We start from the raw sequence: 22,157 nt of genomic DNA, 5'->3' as shown, positions 1-22,157 counted from the left end.
AGTTCAATTAGAAGTTTTTCAGAACTGGGGGAGGATGCTGAGGAGGAATCTTCAGGATTTGAAGTATGATCAGAATCTTTTTTTAGTTTGCTTTTTAGTGGGCTTTGAGAAGAAGGATCACTAAAATATGTTCCCTCTTCGTCTGAGTATTCTTGTGCATTAGTATGAAATTTTTCAGTGGTAGTTCCTGATGCCTTCATTTTAGTGGAAAGGGATTGATCCATTTCTTCTGTATGGGTTTTATTTGAGTTATTGAGATTGTGGGTGTTGTTCTGCATCTCTGAACTGGAAGTCTCAGTAGGTTCCGAGGAATTAAATGTGAGTTTTTTATTTTTCCTGCTTAACCTTGGGATATTTGAAATTTTTTTGTTATTTTTATGTGGCGTTCTAGACCTTTCAGGTCTCAGTGTATTAACCTGATCTTCTTCTGGGTTGTGATAGAAGTGCTTTTGTTCAACTCTTTGACTTTTTTGTTGTTTGACTGGGGTTGAGGTGATGACTAATATTTCTAAGTGTCACACTGCGTTTATGGCTGAGCGCTAACGGACAGCGTTGCATGGGGAAATTAACGCCGTGCAACGTGTCCGTTAGCGCTCCCATTGCCCGCAATGTTAAAGCGCATTGCTAGCGCGTGTCATTTTCGGCACGCACTAGCGATGTACCAGTCTTTTGTAGCGCGCCTCGGACGCTGCTTGCAGCGTCCGCGGCGCGCCCGAGGTCCGTTCCCCGCTCTTGCAGATCGGGGATCTGCGCTAGCGGGGACGTTTAACGCGACCCGGAAAAAGACATTGCGTTAGCGCAATCCGCTAGCGCTTAGCGCTAAACGGATTGCCCTAACGCAATGCAGCGCCCCAGAGTCCTGGTCATTGCAGTACTGTGGCTCCGCCACTATGGGGAGCTATGGTGCGTCCGATGGCACTGAAGGAGTTCATCTGATCAGGTATCACAGACACCAATACATTTCACAGCCGGGCCTCCGGGGGGAGCTAAGGGTGCTATTCATTAGGCCACTCCCCACCATAGTGGGTAAACTGGGGGTCAGGCAGGAAGTTAGATCAGGAAGCTGACTGGGTTGGAACCAGGCAACACCTTGTGGCAGAGGGTGTTGCAGGGGAAGATACAGTAGGGTCTCTGTCAGGGGTGGGATCCTGACAGAGGCTTGGCAACGAGAACGAACGTAACGGGACCGTGCCTGCTCCGGGTAGCGGCGGTGCCCAAGAAAGGATTAGAAGAGAGATAGATTGTGCTGAGTGAGAAACGGGATCACGCAAAGGAGAAATACCAGTAGGAGTCGTGCTGTAAGACCGAAGCAACATCCTACTGAGGCGCACTACCGGTGGCCGGAACGCCGAGGGAGTAGAACAACATTCAGCTTCAAGCAATACTCCAAACAGCGGCAGGACAGTCAGTCTCAGGCGGGCTGTCTAACTCAAATCACCTATGAAGTCTTGGGAGGCAATTGTGGGAGAGGGGCGTCTCTAGGGTCCCGGAAGAACTCCAGGCCTACCCGTCAAACGGGTGCCGTTCCTACCCGAACCTCAGGGAGGGACGGAGGATTAGCAGAACATCATCTAGTCGAGTTGTGAGGGAACTTAAGAAACAGACACAACAGTTGTGGGGTACTTTCCGTAAGCACAGCAGGGAAGGACTACAACACATAGCGCTAGGGGGAAGGCACAGATTTCCTCCTGTGAAGAGAACTCTGGAAGTGTCATTGGACCGGCCGGACTTGCGCAGCCTGGTGAGCCGTATTCTGGACTGAGGACTCAGAGATCTTCAGTAAAGAGGTAAAGAGACTGCAACCTGGTGTCCTCGTTATTTACCGCGACCTGCACCCCACAACTGCACCGCTACACCACCACTTATTGCACCGGACGTCCCCCACTGACAGACAGGGCCACGGACCGGGTCTAGCCACCGTGACCACTCCTGAACTGAGACTCAGAGGCCCGGTACCGGGTACCCCTCGGCCCTGCGGCGGTGTGGGGGCGCTCCACAATGTGACCCTAGCCTAATGATACCGGTGGCCTGGGGTAAGTGACGGAGTCAGCAACTTTGCGCTCTGTCACAAATCTTAACAGTATGGATGTCTTGTGATCACTGATTCTGTTAACAATGTAGCATCCAAGGCGGCCACGACCAGACAGACCCTCCTGGCATTTGCCAGAAGGCCAGTCCGGCCCTGGTCCCATGTAGGACCAGCAGCGAGTCCATAGAATATGGTTTGTGGTCTGCGCCCCGTAAAGTATGTCCTTACTGGATGAGGACACTTGTACGGTCATGTTTAGACTTGGACAGCTATAACGCAGAGACAAAAGTAAGAAATGTGGTCAGAGACTAGGAAAGAGGTGCAGAAAAGCTGCGACTATTCCCGGTGCACCGGACACACAGCGCTGCGCCATGTCAGTCCCAGTGATGGATGTTTCCTCCATGACACAACGGAACGCAAAGTGTCATCCTCGCGGGGACTACAAGTCACCAATCACCCGTCCGACTCATCAGGAATTGCAATGTTAGCAGTTTCCTGAGTTCTCCAGAAGCCGCTGCAGCAGCCCCAGAGAGGCGCCATAACGTGTGTGACAGGAGGACGCGCGGCCATGCTGAGGTGGGCACCGCCAGCACCAGCTGCACGCAGCACACCAGTCCCGGGCACTGGCACCACTAGTGCAGAGGCTGCAGAGACTGGCGGAGAGGAGCGGGAGGGGGCGGAGCCGGGGCGGGGCCGGGACACACAAACACTCGTACACCGCACCGCTCCTGCATTGCCCGGACTGTGGGCACCAGGCAGCGGGCAGCTCTCCTCACCCTCTCCGCCCATGACGAGGCCCCGGCTGGATGATGGCGCCGTCCGGCCCTAGCAGCGTGAAGAGGAGGTGCAGGAGGTGTCTGTACTGGATCCCGGTGCTCTTCATCTCCATCATCGTGTGCTGGTCCTACTACGCCTATGTCATCCAGCTGTGTATAGGTGAGACCCCGAGCCTGACCCTGTGTGCTGCTATATACCTCACACTGCTATATACTGCTATATACTGCACACCTGACCCTGTGTGCTGCTATATACTGTACACTGAAATATACTGTACACCTGCCCTGTATACTGCTATATACTGTATACTGCTATATACCTCACACTGCTATATACTGCTATATACTGCACATCTGACCCTGTGTGCTGCTATATACTGTACACTGCTATATACTGTACACCTGACCCTGTGTGCTGCTATATACCTCACACTGCTATATACTGCTATATACTGCACATCTGACCCTGTATACTGCTATATACTGTACATAACACTGCTATATACTGCTATATACTGTACACTGCTATATACTGCTATATACTGTACACCTGCCCTGTATACTGCTATATACTGTATACTGCTATATACCTCACACTGCTATATACTGCTATATACTGTACACCTGACCCTGTGTGCTGCTATATACTGTACACTGCTATATACTGCACACCTGACCCTGTGTGCTGCTATATACTGTACACTGCTATATACTGCTATATACTGTACACCTGACCCTGTGTGCTGCTATATACTGTACACCTGCCCTGTATACTGCTATATACTGCACACCTGACCCTGTGTGCTGCTATATACTGTACACTGCTATATACTGCACACCTGACCCTGTGTGCTGCTATATACTGTACACTGCTATATACTGTACACCTGCCCTGTATACTGCTATATACTGTATACTGCTATATACTGTACATTGCTATATACTGCTATATACTGTACACCTGACCCTGTATACTGCTATATACTGCTATATACTGTACACCTGACCCTGTGTGCTGCTATATACTGTACACCTGCCCTGTATACTGCTATATACTGTATACTGCTATATACTGTACACTGCTATATACTGTACACCTGACCCTGTGTGCTGCTATATACTGTACACCTGCCCTGCATACTGCTATATACTGCACACCTGACCCTGTGTGCTGCTGCTATATACTGTACACTGCTATATACTGCTATATACTGTACACCTGACCCTGTATACTGCTATATACTGCACACCTGACCCTGTGTGCTGCTATATACTGTACACTGCTATATACTGCTATATACTGTACACCTGACCCTGTGTGGTGCTATATACTGTACACTGCTATATACTGCTATATACTGTACACCTGACCCTGTGTACTGCTATATACTGTACACCTGCCCTGTATACTGCTGTATAGTGTACACTGCTATATACTGTACACCTGCCCTGTATACTGCTATGTACTGTACACCTGACCCTGTGTGCTGCAATATACTGTACACCTGACCCTGTGTGCTGCTATATACTGTACACTGCTATATACTGCTATATACTGTACACCTGACCCTGTGTGCTGCTATATACTGTACACCTGCCCTGTATACTGCTATATACTGTATGCTGCTATATACTGTACACTGCTATATACTGCTATATACTGTACACCTGACCCTGTGTGCTGCTATATACTGTACACTGCTATATACTGTACACCTGCCCTGTATACTGCTATGTACTGTACACCTGACCCTGTGTGCTGCAATATACTGTACACCTGACCCTGTGTGCTGCTATATACTGTACACTGCTATATACTGCTATATACTGTACACCTGACCCTGTGTGCTGCTATATACTGTACACCTGCCCTGTATACTGCTATATACTGTATGCTGCTATATACTGTACACTGCTATATACTGCTATATACTGTACACCTGACCCTGTGTGCTGCTATATACTGTACACTGCTATATACTGTACACCTGCCCTGTATACTGCTATGTACTGTACACCTGACCCTGTGTGCTGCTATATACTGTACACTTGACTGTGTACTGCTATATACTGTACACCTGCCCTGTATACTGTACACCTGCCCTGTATACTGCTATATACTGTACACTGCTAAATACTGTACACCTGACCCTGTGTGCTGCTATATACTGTACACCTGCCCTGTATACTGCTATATACTGTACACCTGACCCTGTGTACTGCTATATACTGTACACCTGCCCTGTATACTGCTGTATAGTGTACACTGCTATATACTGTACACCTGCCCTGTATACTGCTATATACTGTACACTGCTATATACTGTACACCTGACCCTGTGTGCTGCTATATACTGTACACCTGACCCTGTGTACTGCTATATACTGTACACCTGCCCTGTATACTGCTATATACTGTACACCTGCCCTGTGTGCTGCTATATGCTGTACACTGCTATATACTGCTATATACTGTACACCTGACCCTGTATACTGCTATATACTGCACACCTGACCCTGTGTGCTGCTATATACTGTACACTGCTATATACTGCTATATACTGTACACCTGACCCTGTGTGGTGCTATATACTGTACACTGCTATATACTGCTATATACTGTACACCTGACCCTGTGTACTGCTATATACTGTACACCTGCCCTGTATACTGCTGTATAGTGTACACTGCTATATACTGTACACCTGCCCTGTATACTGCTATGTACTGTACACCTGACCCTGTGTGCTGCAATATACTGTACACCTGACCCTGTGTGCTGCTATATACTGTACACTGCTATATACTGCTATATACTGTACACCTGACCCTGTGTGCTGCTATATACTGTACACCTGCCCTGTATACTGCTATATACTGTATGCTGCTATATACTGTACACTGCTATATACTGCTATATACTGTACACCTGACCCTGTGTGCTGCTATATACTGTACACTGCTATATACTGTACACCTGCCCTGTATACTGCTATGTACTGTACACCTGACCCTGTGTGCTGCTATATACTGTACACTTGACTGTGTACTGCTATATACTGTACACCTGCCCTGTATACTGTACACCTGCCCTGTATACTGCTATATACTGTACACTGCTAAATACTGTACACCTGACCCTGTGTGCTGCTATATACTGTACACCTGCCCTGTATACTGCTATATACTGTACACCTGACCCTGTGTACTGCTATATACTGTACACCTGCCCTGTATACTGCTGTATAGTGTACACTGCTATATACTGTACACCTGCCCTGTATACTGCTATATACTGTACACTGCTATATACTGTACACCTGACCCTGTGTGCTGCTATATACTGTACACCTGACCCTGTGTACTGCTATATACTGTACACCTGCCCTGTATACTGCTATATACTGTACACCTGCCCTGTGTGCTGCTATATGCTGTACACTGCTATATACTGCACACACCTGATCCTGTATACTGCTATATACTGCACACACCTGATCCTGTATACGGCTAAATACCGCACACACCTGATCCTGTATACTGCTATATACTGCACACCGGCCCTGTATACTGCTATATACTGCACACACTTGATCCTGTATACTGCTATATACTGCACACTTGCTCTGTATACTGCTATATGTTGTGCACATCTTGTACTATGTGCAGCTGTACACTGTGTGTACCTGTTCCTATTTTCTGCTGTACACACTGCACACCACATCCTAGAATACACTGATAAACACCACACAGCATCCCCTGAATGTGGCCACTGATGTTGACTTTTGCCATTATGTTGCAGTATTATTGTAGCTCAGAGAAGTCTGTGGAGCTTAGTGCCTTGTTGCTTGAGGATCGGGTTCTGTTACTTCATATTACTTGACATATTATGAGATTTGGCCTTAGTACAGCTGTTTAGAGCTACGATTTGGGCTTGAAAAATTGCCCCACAACAATCACACACGGGTCTCCTTAGGGTCCGAGTCACATATGACTCACATTGTGATTTATGTTATTTGTGAGCAGCAAACGACAATCCGACAGGTTTCACGCTTTGATAATAGTCACATGAAGTCCCACGGAGCAACGCTGCCGCACCGACGCCGTCACTGTGTGCTTTGTAGCCGCATTGTAAGTCACCACTAAAGACGCATTCCTCATTGCACTTTCACCAGTTTTTTGCAGTGAATATTTCTCAATTAGTGACTTTGGGATTTGCAACAAATTCACCAAACGATTTCTGCCTTCTTTCAAGTTGTCTCCTGTGGCTTAGTTAGCTTTCTGATTTATACATCATTGTGGCTTTTATCGATGTTTTAAACAAACTCATGAAATATGCCACTTTTTTTAAAAGAGTCACTAAATTTGGCGCAGATCTACTCCCGCCTCAACACCCCCCCAAAGTTATTTGATTTATGCCCTTTATTTTGGCACTATTGTTCTGCCATTTTGAGAAATGAGTGACTTTTTCCTCTAAAGAGTTGCAAGATCAGTTAAAAACAGAAAAAAAGACAATTTGGTGCATTGCGCAAATTTCATGAATTGCGTGCGCTTTTGTTATGAATTTGACCAAAAAACATCAGCAAAAACAACAAACAAAAATAGTGACTTAAAAATATTGAAATGATGAATAGGGCCCTTTATTTTTTAGAATTATGGGGCTAAGTTTTCACAGGGTTTTGTATTTTGGTGCTAAGTTTTGACTTAGAAAGTGTCAGTGTTGGAGAAAGGAACAAATAGGAGGCAAATAGTACTGATAACGTTGAACCCTAACATTACCTGTCATTGCTGGTTTCCACAAGTGACTTGGATTGACAGGTGGCAGAAGAAGCGTTCGGGGTGTCCTGGGAGAGTGTTGGCATTGGATGAAGGCTAAAATCAAAACATGCGACCTCGGAAAACAAGATTAAAAAAAATGATTGCAAACTTGCTGTAAACAGGTCACTTTTTATATTATTGTTTGTGTGTTTATTCCAAAAACCTGAATTGTGAGCCCCAGCCATACCTGTGAGATGGGAACGCTGCAGCTTTGGGAATAAACAGCATTTGTCTTGTAATTATTCATTACTATTCTGAATAATAATCACCTTATTTCTGTGCTGCATCACCCGGTATTTGAGTCAGTTCTGCAGGAATGATGTTCCCCCGCACATAGGATTATTTGGGGCTCTGAGTACATAGTTTGTGCTGGTACAACTTATTTTAGTGCTGTTTGTAATGCTGATATGGTTTATGAAGTTTATGTTTACAGAATGATAAAAATATCAATATTTTGGCTTTGAGTTATAAATGTGTTCCCAAAAATGGCTGATATATTATAGCATTATGTTTCACTAGATGGCAGCCCGATTCTAAAGAATCGGGAGTCTAGAATCCATATATACTTTATTTATTCAAATGTAAGAATAATACAATTAATAAATAATAGTAAGAAAGAACAAAAAATGGCTGCACTCACCAGCTCTTAACAATTCTTGTTATTTAAGGTACAGTTACACAGGATCCATGAACATGCTTATGAGGGGAGTGATGAAAGACATCAGACAACAACTTTGCGTGTTGTGGCAAATGCCACAACAACGGTTCTTTGCTTAAGAACAATAATGTAAATAATAAATAATATGTATCAATAACTATGTATATTGGTATGTTCTATGACATTTTAAAATATTTCATTATTATGTGGAAAAGCTCTTAGTACCCATACTGGCGCATACTTGTGTGCCCATCAGGTATTTTCACAGTAAAATTTTCACAGGTGGGGCCCCTCGTCCTCCGATTTGGTGGACGGGGACCCTCAGCCTCCGATTTGGTGGGCGGGGACCCTCGGCCTCCGATTTGGTGGGCGGGGACCCTCGGCCTCCGATTTGGTGGGCGGGGACCCTCAGCCTCCGATTTGGTGGGTGGGGACCCTCGGCCTCCGATTTGGTGGGCGGGGCCCCTCGGCCTCCGATGTGGTGGGCGGGGCCCCTCGGCCTCCGCTTTGGTGGGTGGGGCCGGGCCCCTCGGCCTCCGCTTTGGTGGGCGGGGCCGCTCGGCCTTCGATTTGGTGGGCGGGGCTCCTCGGCCTCCGATTTGGTTGGCGGGGCCCCTCGGCCTCCGATTTGGTTGGCGGGGCCCCTCGGCCTCCGATTTGGTGGGCGGGGACTCTCGGCCTCCGATTTGGTGGGCAGGGACCCTCGGCCTCCGATTTGGTGGGCGGGGACCCTCGGCCTCCGATTTGGTGGGCGGGGACCCTCGGCCTCCGATTTGGTGGTCGGGGACCCTCGGCCTCCGCTTTGGTGGGCGGGGCCCCTCGGCCTCCGATTTTGTGGGCGGGGTCCCTCTGCCTCCGATTTGGTGTGCGGGGACCCTCGGCCTCCGCTTTGGTGGGCGGGGCCCCTCGGCCTTCGATTTGGTGGGCGGGGCCCCTCGGCCTCCGATTTGGTTGGTGTGGACCCTCGGCCTCCGATTTGGTGGGCGGGGACCCTCGGCCTCCGATTTTGTGGGCGGGGACCCTCGGCCTCCGATTTGGTGGGCGGGGACCCTCGGCCTCCGATTTGGTGGGCAGGGCCCATCGGCCTCCGATGTGGTGGGCGGGGCCCCTCGGCCTCCGATTTGGTGGGCGGGGACCCCGGCCTCCGATTTGGTGGGCGGGGCCCCTCGGCCTCCGATTTGGTGGGCGGGGACCCTCGGCCTCCGATTTGGTGGGCGGGGACCCTCGGCCTCCGATTTGGTAGGCGGGGCCCCTCGGCCTCCGATTTGGTGGGCGGGGACCCTCGGCCTCTGATTTGGTGGGCGGGGACCCTCGGCCTCCGATTTGGTGGGCGGGGACCCTCGGCCTCCGATTTGGTGGGCGGGGACCCTCGGCCTCCGATTTGGTGGGCGGGGACCCTCGGCCTCCGATGTGGTGGTCGGGGCCCCTCGGCCTCCGCTTTGGTGGGCGGGGCCGCTCGGCCTTCGATTTGTTGGGCGGGGCTCCTCGGCCTCCGATTTGGTTGGCGGGGACCCTCGGCCTCCGATTTGGTGGGCGGGGATCCTCGGCCTCCGATTTGGTTGGCGGGGATCCTCGGCCTCCGATTTGGTTGGCGGGGACCCTCGGCCTCCGATTTGGTGGGCGGGGACCGGCCTCCGATTTGGTGGGCGGGGACCCTCGGCCTCCGATTTGGTGGGCGGGGCCCCTCGGCCTCCGATTTGGTGGGCGGGGACCCCCGGCCTCCGATTTGGTGGGCGGGGCCCCTCGGCCTCCGATTTGATGGGCGGAGACCCTCGGCCTCCGATTTGGTGGGCGGGGACCCTCGGCCTCCGATTTGGTAGGCGGGGCCCCTCGGCCTCCGATTTGGTGGGCGGGGACCCTCGGCCTCCGATTTGGTGGGCGGGGACCCTCGGCCTCCGATTTGGTGGGCGGGGACCCTCGGCCTCCGATTTGGTGGGCGGGGCCCCTCGGCCTCCGATTTGGTGGGCGGGGACCCTCGGCCTCCGATGTGGTGGTCGGGGCCCCTCGGCCTCCGCTTTGGTGGGCGGGGCCGGGCCCCTCGGCCTCCGCTTTGGTGGGCGGGGCCGCTCGGCCTTCGATTTGTTGGGCGGGGCTCCTCGGCCTCCGATTTGGTTAGCGGGGACCCTCGGCCTCCGATTTGGTGGGCGGGGACCGGCCTCCGATTTGGTGGGCGGGGACCCTCGGCCTCCGATTTGGTGGGCGGGGACCCTCGACCTCCGATTTGGTGGGCGGGGACCCTCGGCCTCCGCTTTGGTAGGCGGGGCCCCTCGGCCTCCGATTTGGTGGGCGGGGTCCCTCTGCCTCCGATTTGGTGGGCGGGGACCCTCGGCCTCCGCTTTGGTTGGCGGGGCCCCACGGCCTCCGATTTGGTGGGCGGGGTCCCTCTGCCTCCGCTTTGGTGGGCGGGGCCGCTTGGCCTTCGATTTGGTGGGCGGGGCTCCTCGGCCTCCGATTTGGTTGGTGGGGCCCCTCAGCCTCCGATTTGGTGGGCGGGGCCCCCCGGCCTCCGATTTGGTGGGCGGGGCCCCTCATCCTCCGATTTGGTGGGCGGGGACCCTCGGCCTCTGATTTGGTGGGCGGGGCCCCTCGGCCTCCGATTTGGTGGGCGGGGCCCCTCGGCCTCCGATTTGGTTGGCGGGGCCCCTCGGCCTCCGATTTGGTGGGCAGGGACCCTCGGCCTCCGATTTGGTGGGCGGGGCCCCTCGGCCTCCGATTTGGTTGGTGGGGCCCCTCGGCCTCCGATTTGGTGGGCGGGGCCCCTCGGCCTCCGATTTGGTGGGCGGGGACCCTCGGCCTCCGATTTGGTGGGCGGGGACCCTCGGCCTCCGATTTGGTGGGCGGGGACCCTCGGCCTCCGCTTTGGTGGGCGGGGCCCCTCGGCCTCCGATTTGGTGGGCGGGGTCCCTCTGCCTCCGATTTGGTGTGCGGGGACCCTCGGCCTCCACTTTGGTGGGCGGGGCCCCTCGGCCTTCGATTTGGTGGGCGGGGCCCCTCGGCCTCCGATTTGGTGGGCGGGGACCCTCGGCCTCCGCTTTGGTGGGTGGGGCCTGTCGGCCTCCGATTTGGTGGGCGGGGCCCATCGGCCTCCGATTTGGATGGTGTGGACCCTCGGCCTCCGATTTGGTGGGCGGGGACCCTCGGCCTCCGATTTGGTGGGCGGGGACCCTCGGCCTCCGATTTGGTGGGCGGGGACCCTCGGCCTCCGATTTGGTGGGCGGGGACCCTCGGCCTCCGATTTGGTGGGCGGGGCCCCTCGGCCTCCGCTTTGATGGGCGGGGCCCCTCGGCCTTCGATTTGGTGGGCGGGGCCCCTCGGCCTCCGATTTGGTGGGCGGGGACCCTCGGCCTCCGCTTTGGTGGGTGGGGCCCGTCGGCCTCCGATTTGGTGGGTGGGGCCCCTCGGCCTCCGATTTGGATGGTGTGGATCCTCGGCCTCCGATTTGGTGGGCGGGGACCCTCGGCCTCCGATTTGGTGGGCGGGGACCCTCGGCCTCCGATTTGGTGGGCGGGGACCCTCGGCCTCCGATTTGGTGGGCGGGGACCCTCGGCCTCCGATTTGGTGGGCGGGGACCCTCGGCCTCCGATGTGGTGGGCGGGGACCCTCGGCCTCCGATTTGGTGGGCGGGGACCCTCGGCCTCCGATTTGGTGGGCGGGGACCCTCGGCCTCCGATTTGGTAGGCGGGGCCCCTCGGCCTCCGATTTGGTGGGCGGGGATCCTCGGCCTCCGATTTGGTGGGCGGGGACCCTCGGCCTCCGATTTGGTGGGCGGGGACCCTCGGCCTCCGATTTGGTGGGCGGGGACCCTCGGCCTCCGATTTGGTGGGCGGGGCCCCTCGGCCTCCGATGTGGTGGTCGGGGCCCCTCGGCCTCCGATTTGGTTGGCGGGGCCCCTCGGCCTCCGATTTGGTGTGTGCTCTGCCTGGGGCCACTGTGCTCTGCCTGGGGCCCCATATGCTGCCTGGGGCCCCTGTGCTCTGCCTGGGGCCCCTGTGCTCTGCCTGGGTCCCCATGTTCTGCCTGGGGCCCCTGTGCTCTGCCTGGGGCCACTGTGCTCTGCCTGGGGCCACTGTGCTCTGCCTGGGGCCCCATGTTCTGCCTGGGGCCACTGTGCTCTGCCTGGGGCCCCATAAGCTGCCTGGGGCCCCTGTGCTCTGCCTGGGGCCCCTGGGCTCTGCCTGGGGCCCCATGTTCTGCCTGGGGCCCCTGTGCTCTGCCTGGGGCCACTGTGCTCTGCCTGGGGCCCCATATGCTGCCTGGGGCCCCTGTGCTCTGCCTGGGGCCCCATATGCTGCCTGGGGCCCCTGTGCTCTGCCTGGGGCCACTCTGCTCTGCCTGGGGCCCCATAGGCTGCCTGGGGCCCCTGTGCTCTGCCTGGGACCACAGTGCTCTGCCTGGGGCCCCATATGCTGCCTGGGGCCCCTGTGCTCTGCCTGGGGCCACTGTGCTGTGCCTGGGGCCCCATATGCTGCCTGGGGCCCCTGTGCTCTGCCTGGGTGTAGGACACTGGTGACGTCACTTATCTCCGGACATTACCTCCGGACATTAGCTCCGGACATTAGCTCCGGACATTAGCTCCGGACATTATCTCCGGACATTAGCTCCGGACAAAGCCACGGAAGTTGGCACAAATTGCAGGAAGTAGTATTCTAGGCAATTATATATTAGATGAACACCACCACTCAGTATATGAATGTGATACAAAGGAAACATGAGTTATTTTTGGAATCCTGGGGAAATCTTACTCAGGGCAACCATTAATTCTTCACAGTAGAGGAGAGGTAACAGCTATGATACAGTTCTGAGCTGAAGTTGGTCATAGGGGTTTTATTCAAGCTTTATTTCATCACACAGAATCACTTTTCTTCATGCAATGCTTCATCAACATATATGAAAGTCTCTTTACAGATAGCTTCTCTTCACAGGAGGATGAGTCCCGTGCTGTAGCTCTCTCACTTCTATCCTGAGGTAGTAAAGCTGCTCCTGGCTGTCCTAACTACTTCTATGATAACAGCAATTGCTTCCCAGGAAGAACTGATCTATACAGCTTGTCTGATTTCAGTCTGTCAGGAGACTCTCTAGCACACATTAACCCCTATAGTTGCTTGATGATTCTAAATCAACAGTGCAGCTCCTATATGTCACAATTTCTTTATATATCATCCATACGACTACTGTGGGCACGATGTGTAGTATCCATAGATATGTAATATCCATAGAAAAAAAATTCCAATTTGAGAGTCCTCAGTGGTTGATACCTTTTAATAGCTAACTGAAAAGATGGTGACAAACTGCAAGCTTTCCACACAACTCAGGTCTCTTCATCAGGCATAGACTAATACAACATCTGAAGAGTCACATATTTACGCACAACAGGATACAGGAATAATGCAATAGATAAGACTAATGCTGTGAAGCAGAACTATAACTGAGATGGGAGAAAACAGTTGTAGCTGTAAATATTGCAACAGTTCATAGATAAGGAGCGTGAAAGTTTTATTGTCCTGTGATTGAGGTCTTGTCCATGATTGTGATGCCCCCACAAGGACTGAGGAGCACATTCCCTACTTGAAGGTGGGCCTTGTAGAGTGCTTCGCAGTGGGCCTATATACCTACTAGTCCCTGAATTCAGTCTTTGCAACTCTAGGTCTTTCAAATGAAGTATGCACACTTAAATTTCTACTTTCTCTTATGGAGCCCTGTTTATTGGTTATATTGTTATTCCCATGTTTATGCATCCGATTCATAATTTCCCATTCCCCATCCTATACCAACTCCCCCTGCCCCTCTCTCCCCTCCTTATCCCTCTCTTATATATAATTTTAGGTAATTGTGTCATATACAAATGTATGAAACCTAAGTGCCTTTTACTTGTTTCTGATTTTGGAAAAGTTCAATGAAAAGTTATTGGTTTAAAAAAAGACATAAATCCATGCGACAGATTCATTCCTGCGCTTAATGTATCAAAGGTCATCATAAGTTTGTACTTCCAGGCTCTTCTGTCTCTTTGGGATGTGAAGTTGCAAGATGAGCAATTTAATGTCCATGATGCCGTGGTCAGGGCTACAAAAATGTTTGACTATAGGTAGATCTATTCTTCTTTCTCTTATTGTGTGGTGATGAGAATTCATCCTTGTCCTAAGCTTTTGCCCTGTCTCCCCCACATATGGACCCACAGTTGCACATTCAGTGCGTGTAATTAAGTACATCACATTACATGTGATGCATCTGAAAGTACCTGGGATCTTGTGGTCCTGATGTGAGTTGGGGATCTTTATGTTGTCATTATAAATGGACAGCATTTACATTTTTCTGGTTGCATGGAAGCGTTCTTGCTAGTATTGGAGAGGACAGGGAGCTTCTGACAATGATATCTCTTAGATTTGGGGGCTGCCTAACACACAGAAGGGAAGAAATATAGATTTTAATTGGACATGTTTTTGTAATAAAGGTTATTATTATTATTATTAAAGGTTGCAGTTAAGCTCTCCTTAAGGGTATATGCACACGTAGGTGGGATGTCTGCGGATTTTTCCGCACCTGTTTTTGTAAATCCGCAGGTAAACCGCATTGCGGTTTGATATCCGCACTATGATTTGATTTGATATCCGCGCTATGCTGTAAATTGCTACAGACTTGGTATGAGGAATCTGCACCACAAATCTGCGATGTGTGAACTTGGTCTTTTCAGTAGAACTTGCAGCAGAATGTCTGTGTCAGCCTCTAGCTTTTCCCTCTTCCTCGCCATAAAATATTACAGGTTATGCTTCTTTTCACATGTATTATTGATTTGTGAAATATAAATTAAAATGATGGTTCTTCTTTAACCCCTCTCTGTCCTCGGATGAAATAGTATCCAAGGACAGAACCCCCGCTTTGATGCGGGCTCCGGTGGTGAGCCTGCATCAAAGCCGGGACGTGTCAGCTGTTTTATACAGCTGACATGTGCCCGCAATAGCGGCGGGTAGAATCACGATCCACCTGCCGCTATTAACTAGTTAAACGCTGACAGTGGTATTTAACTAGCGCTTTGGCCATCGGGCCGGAAATGCGTGCATCGCCGACACCCGTCACTGGATCAGGGGTCAGAGATGCGTCGGCATGACAACCAGAGGTCTACTGAAAACCTCTATGGTTGTTGATGCCAGATTGCTGTGAGTGCCATCCTGTGGTCGGCGCTCATAGCAATGCTGTAATTCTACTACATAGAGGTGATCTGAGCATTGCTCCTATGTAGCAGAGATGATCGAGTTGTGCCAGCTTCTAGCCTCACATGGAGACTATTGAAGCATGGCAAAAGTAAGAAAAAAATGTTTAAAAAAATGTCAAAAAAATATAAAAGTTTAAATCACCCCCCTTTCGCCCCATTCAAAATAAAACAAAAAAAAATCAAATATACACATATTTGGTATTGCTGCGTTCAGAATCACCCGATCTATCGATAAAAAAAAAGGATTAACCTGATAGCTAAACGGTGTAGTGAGAAAAAAATTCAAAACACTAGAATTACGTTTTTTTTGGTCGTTGTGACATTGCATTAACCCCTTAATCCCATATGACTTACTATCCCATCGAGGTGACCTGGGACTTAATTCCCAGTGACGGGATAGTACGTCATATGCAATCGGCCGTTCTCACGGGGGGAGTGCGGCCGACTGTCGCAGCTGACATCTGGCACATTAACCCTTGAAACACTGCGATCAAACATGATCACAGTGTTTCGGCGGCATAGGGAAGCATCGCGCAGGGAGGGGGCTCCCTGCGTGCTTTCCTGAGACCCTTGGTACAAGGCGATGTGCTCACCTTGTACCGATCATTTCCTCCCTGCAGGCTCCGGATCCAAAATGGCCGCGGGGCTACTTCTGGGTCCTGCAGGGAGGTGACTTGCAAGCGCCTGCTCAGAGCGGGCGCTTGCATGCCTCCCTGCCGTGCCTGTGTGATCGCTGATCTGACACAGTGCACTGCAAAGTGTCAGATCAGCAATCTGACCCTATAGTGTGATGTCCCCCCCGGGACAATGTTATAAAGTAAAAAAAAAATATTTAGATGTGTAAAAAAAAATAAATCCTAAATAAAGAAAAAAAATTGTTCCCATAAATACATTTCTTTATCTAAATAATAAAAAAAGCAATAAAAGTACACATATTTGGTATTGCCGTGTCCATAACGACCCCGCCTATAAAACTGTCCCACTAGTTAACCCCTTCAGTGAACGCCGTAAAAAAAAGAAACCGAGGCAAAAAACAACGCTTTATTATACCGCCGAACAAAAAGTGGAATAACACGCGATCAAAAAGACGGATATAAATAACCATGGTAACGCTGAAAACGTCATCTTGTCCCACAAAAAACGAGCCACCATACAGCATCATCAGCGAAACATAAAAAAGTTATAGTTCTCTGTTATGGTTCTCAATGGCAAGAGAACATAGCCCAGCATACATAGGAACTAGCTCTTGGAAGGATGGAAACTTAAACTGACCATGAACTAAACCTGCCGCACAACTAACAGTAGCCGGGTAGCGTAGCCTGCGTTTTATCTCTAGACGCCCAGCGCCGGCCGGAGGACTAACTAATCCTGGCAGAGGAAAATATAGTCCTGGCTCACCTCTAGAGAAATTTCCCCGAAAGGCAGACAGAGGCCCCCACATATATTGGCGGTGATTTAAGATGAAAATGACAAACGTAGTATGAAAATAGGTTTAGCAAAATCGAGGTCCGCTTACTAGATAGCAGGAAGACAGAAAGGGTACTTTCATGGTCAGCTGAAAACCCTATCAATACACCATCCTGAAATTACTTTAAGACTCTAGTATTAACTCATAACATCAGAGTGGCAATTTTAGATCACAAGAGCTTTCCAGATACAGAAACGAAACTGCAGCTGTGAACTGGAACAAAATGCAAAAAACAAACAAGGACAAAAGTCCGACTTAGCTGGAAGTTGTCTGGTAGCAGGAACATGCACAGAAAGGCTTCTGATTACAATGTTGACCGGCATGGAAGTGACAGAGGAGCAAGGTTAAATAGCGACTCCCACATCCTGATGGGAACAGGTGAACAGAGGGGATGATGCACACAAGTTCAATTCCACCAGTGGCCACCGGGGGAGCCCAAAATCCAATTTCACAACAGTACCCCCCCCTCAAGGAGGGGGCACCGAACCCTCACCAGAACCACCAGGGCGATCAGGATGAGCCCTATGAAAGGCACGGACCAGATCGGAGGCATGAACATCAGAGGCAGTCACCCAAGAATTATCCTCCTGACCGTATCCCTTCCATTTGACCAGATACTGGAGTTTCCGTCTGGAAACACGGGAGTCCAAGATTTTTTCCACAACGTACTCCAACTCGCCCTCAACCAACACCGGAGCAGGAGGCTCAACGGAAGGCACAACCGGTACCTCATACCTGCGCAACAATGACCGATGAAAAACATTATGAATAGAAAAAGATGCAGGGAGGTCCAAACGGAAGGACACAGGGTTAAGAATCTCCAATATCTTGTACGGGCCGATGAACCGAGGCTTAAACTTAGGAGAAGAAACCCTCATAGGGACAAAACGAGAAGACAACCACACCAAGTCCCCGACACAAAGCCGAGGACCAACCCGACGCCGGCGGTTGGCAAAAAGCTGAGTCTTCTCCTGGGACAACTTCAAATTGTCCACCACCTGCCCCCAAATCTGATGCAACCTCTACACCACAGCATCCACTCCAGGACTATCCGAAGATTCCACCTGACCGGAGGAAAATCGAGGATGAAACCCCGAATTACAGAAAAAAGGAGACACCAAGGTGGCAGAGCTGGCCCGATTATTGAGGGCAAACTCCGCTAAAGGCAAAAAAGCAACCCAATCATCCTGATCTGCAGACACAAAACACCTCAAATATGTCTCCAAAGTCTGATTCGTCCGCTCGGTCTGGCCATTAGTCTGAGGATGGAAAGCAGACGAGAAAGACAAATCTATGCCCATCCTAGCACAGAATGCCCGCCAAAATCTAGACACGAATTGGGTTCCTCTGTCAGAAACGATATTCTCCGGAATACCATGCAAACGAACCACATTTTGAAAAAACAGAGGAACCAACTCGGAAGAAGACGGCAACTTAGGCAGGGGAACCAAATGGACCATCTTAGAGAAACGGTCACACACCACCCAGATGACAGACATCTTCTGAGAAACAGGAAGATCCGAAATAAAATCCATCGAGATGTGCGTCCAAGGCCTCTTCGGGATAGGCAAGGGCAACAACAATCCACTAGCCCGAGAACAACAAGGCTTGGCCCGAGCACAAACGTCACAAGACTGCACAAAGCCTCGTACATCTCGTGACAGGGAAGGCCACCAGAAGGACCTTGCCACCAAATCCCTGGTACCAAAGATTCCAGGATGACCTGCCAACGCAGAAGAATGAACCTCAGAAATGACTTTACTGGTCCAATCATCAGGAACAAACAGTCTACCAGGTGGGCAACGATCAGGTCTATCCGCCTGAAAATCCTGCAAGGCCCGCCGCAGGTCTGGAGAAACGGCAGACAATATCACTCCATCCTTAAGGATACCTGTAGGTTCAGAATTACCAGGGGAGTCAGGCTCAAAACTCCTAGAAAGGGCATCCGCCTTAACATTCTTAGAACCCGGTAGGTATGACACCACAAAATTAAACCGAGAGAAAAACAACGACCAGCGCGCCTGTCTAGGATTCAGGCGTCTGGCGGACTCAAGATAAATTAAATTTTTGTGGTCGGTCAATACCACCACCTGATGTCTAGCCCCCTCAAGCCAATGACGCCACTCCTCAAAAGCCCACTTCATGGCCAAAAGCTCCCGATTCCCAATATCATAATTACGCTCGGCGGGCGAAAATTTACGAGAAAAAAAAGCACAAGGTTTCATCACGGAGCAGTCGGAACTTCTTTGCGACAAAACCGCCCCAGCTCCGATTTCAGAAGCGTCGACCTCAACCTGAAAAGGAAGAGCAACATCAGGCTGACGCAACACAGGGGCGGAAGAAAAGCGGCGCTTAAGCTCCCGAAAGGCCTCCACAGCAGCAGGGGACCAATCAGCAACATCAGCACCCTTCTTAGTCAAATCAGTCAATGGTTTAACAACATCAGAAAAACCAGCAATAAATCGACGATAAAAGTTAGCAAAGCCCAAAAATTTCTGAAGACTCTTAAGAGAAGAGGGTTGCGTCCAATCACAAATAGCCCGAACCTTGACAGGATCCATCTCGATGGAAGAGGGGGAAAAAATGTATCCCAAGAAGGAAATCTTTTGAACCCCAAAAACGCACTTAGAACCCTTCACACACAAGGAATTAGACCGCAAAACCTGAAAAACCCTCCTGACCTGCTGGACATGAGAGTCCCAGTCATCCGAAAAAATCAGAATATCATCCAGATACACGATCATAAATTTATCCAAATAATCACGGAAAATGTCATGCATAAAGGACTGAAAAACTGAAGGGGCATTAGAAAGGCCAAAAGGCATCACCAAATACTCAAAGTGGCCCTCGGGCGTATTAAATGCGGTTTTCCACTCATCCCCCTGCTTAATTCGCACCAAATTATACGCCCCACGGAGATCTATCTTAGAGAACCACTTGGCCCCCTTTATGCGAGCAAACAAATCAGTCAGCAGTGGCAACGGATATTGATATTTAACCGTGATTTTATTAAAAAGCCGATAATCAATACACGGCCTCAAAGAGCCATCTTTCTTAGACACAAAGAAAAAACCGGCTCCTAAGGGAGATGACGAAGGACGAATATGTCCCTTTTCCAAGGACTCCTTTATATATTCTCGCATAGCAGCATGTTCAGGCACAGACAGATTAAATAAACGACCCTTAGGGTATTTACTACCCGGAATCAAATCTATGGCACAATCGCACTCCCGGTGCGGAGGTAATGAACCAAGCTTAGGTTCTTCAAAAACGTCACGATAGTCAGACAAGAATTCAGGAATCTCAGAGGGAATAGATGACGAAATGGAAACCAAAGGTACGTCCCCATGCATCCCCTTACATCCCCAGCTTAACACAGACATAGCGTTCCAGTCGAGGACTGGGTTATGAGATTGCAGCCATGGCAATCCAAGCACCAACACATCATGTAGATTATACAGCACAAGAAAGCGAACAATCTCCTGATGATCCGGATTAATTCGCATAGTTACTTGTGTCCAGTATTGTGGTTTATTACTAGCCAATGGGGTGGAGTCAATCCCCTTCAGAGGTATAGGAGTTTCAAGAGGCTCTAAATCATACCCACAGCGTTTGGCAAAGGACCAATCCATAAGACTCAAAGCGGCGCCAGAGTCGACATAGGCATCCGCGGTAATAGATGATAAAGAACAAATCAGGGTCACAGATAGAATAAACTTAGACTGAAAAGTGCCAATTGAAACTGACTTATCAAGCTTCTTAGTACGCTTAGAGCATGCTGATATAACATGAGTTGAATCACCACAATAAAAGCACAACCCATTTTTTCGTCTAAAATTCTGCCGTTCGCTTCTGGACAGAATTCTATCACATTGCATATTCTCTGGCGTCTTCTCAGTAGACACCGCCAAATGGTGCACAGGTTTGCGCTCCCGCAGACGTCTATCGATCTGGATAGCCATTGTCATGGACTCATTCAGACCCGCAGGCACAGGGAACCCCACCATAACATCCTTAACGGCATCAGAGAGACCCTCTCTGAAATTCGCCGCCAGGGCGCACTCATTCCACTGAGTAAGCACAGACCATTTACGGAATTTTTGGCAGTATATTTCAACTTCATCTTGCCCCTGAGATAGGGACATCAAGGCTTTTTCCGCCTGAAGCTCTAAATGAGGTTCCTCATAAAGCAACCCCAAGGCCAGAAAAAACGCATCCACATTGAGCAACGCAGGATCCCCTGGAGCTAATGCAAAAGCCCAATCTTGAGGGTCGCCCCGGAGCAAGGAAATCACAATCCTGACCTGCTGAGCAGGATCTCCAACAGAGCGAGATTTCAGGGATAAAAACAACTTGCAATTATTTTTGAAATTTTGAAAGCAAGATCTATTCCCCGAGAAAAATTCAGGCAAAGGAATTCTAGGTTCAGATATAGGAACATGAACAACAAAATCTTGTAAATTTTGAACTTTCGTGGTGAGATTATTCAAACCTGCAGCTAAACTCTGAATATCCATTTTAAACAGGTGAACACAGAGCCATTCCAGGATTAGAAGAAGAGAGAGAGAGGAAGGCTGCAATATAGGCAGACTTGCAAGTGATTCAATTGAAAGCACACTCAGAACTGAAGGAAAAAAAAAAAAAAAAAAAAAATTTCAGCAGACTTCTTTTTTCTCTCCTTTCTCTGCCAATTAATTTAACCCTTTGTGGGCCGGTCAAACTGTTATGGTTCTCAATGGCAAGAGAACATAGCCCAGCATACATAGGAACTAGCTCTTGGAAGGATGGAAACTTAAACTGACCATGAACTAAACCTGCCGCACAACTAACAGTAGCCGGGTAGCGTAGCCTGCGTTTTATCCCTAGACGCCCAGCGCCGGCCGGAGGACTAACTAATCCTGGCAGAGGAAAATATAGTCCTGGCTCACCTCTAGAGAAATTTCCCCGAAAGGCAGACAGAGGCCCCCATGTTATGACCCCAATGGCGAGGGTCTCAGAGGAACGTGGAAGTCTGCAGAGTACAAAAATCCAGCTCATAGGGCAGTGGTAACTGGGTTGACCATATATCTACTCCTAACGCCAACACTAGAAGTAGCCGGGGATCATTCCTACGTTGATTCTAGATGACACGCGCCAGCCGGAGAATCTAGCTACCCCTAGTAGAGGAAAACAAAGACCTTTCTTGCCTCCAGAGAAGGGGA

The 22,157-nt window shown here is 50.2% G+C and overlaps 1 protein-coding gene across 1 annotated transcript in view; it reads left to right on the top strand.

Moving 5' to 3' along the window:
- Positions 1-2,713: 2,713 nt before the first annotated feature.
- Positions 2,714-22,157, top strand: part of ZDHHC2 (zDHHC palmitoyltransferase 2) — a 193,209-nt gene continuing 173,765 nt past the window's right edge. Inside the window, exon 1 of the mRNA XM_077279693.1 lies at positions 2,714-2,965. Within this exon, the coding sequence (XP_077135808.1) occupies positions 2,836-2,965 (130 nt within the window). The 5' untranslated portion in view covers positions 2,714-2,835. The remainder of the gene's footprint in view (positions 2,966-22,157) is intronic.

Source organism: Ranitomeya variabilis, chromosome 1 (genome assembly GCF_051348905.1).
Source record: "Ranitomeya variabilis isolate aRanVar5 chromosome 1, aRanVar5.hap1, whole genome shotgun sequence".
Taxonomy (NCBI): domain Eukaryota; kingdom Metazoa; phylum Chordata; class Amphibia; order Anura; family Dendrobatidae; genus Ranitomeya; species Ranitomeya variabilis.
This window is presented reverse-complemented; position numbering and strand designations above follow the sequence as displayed.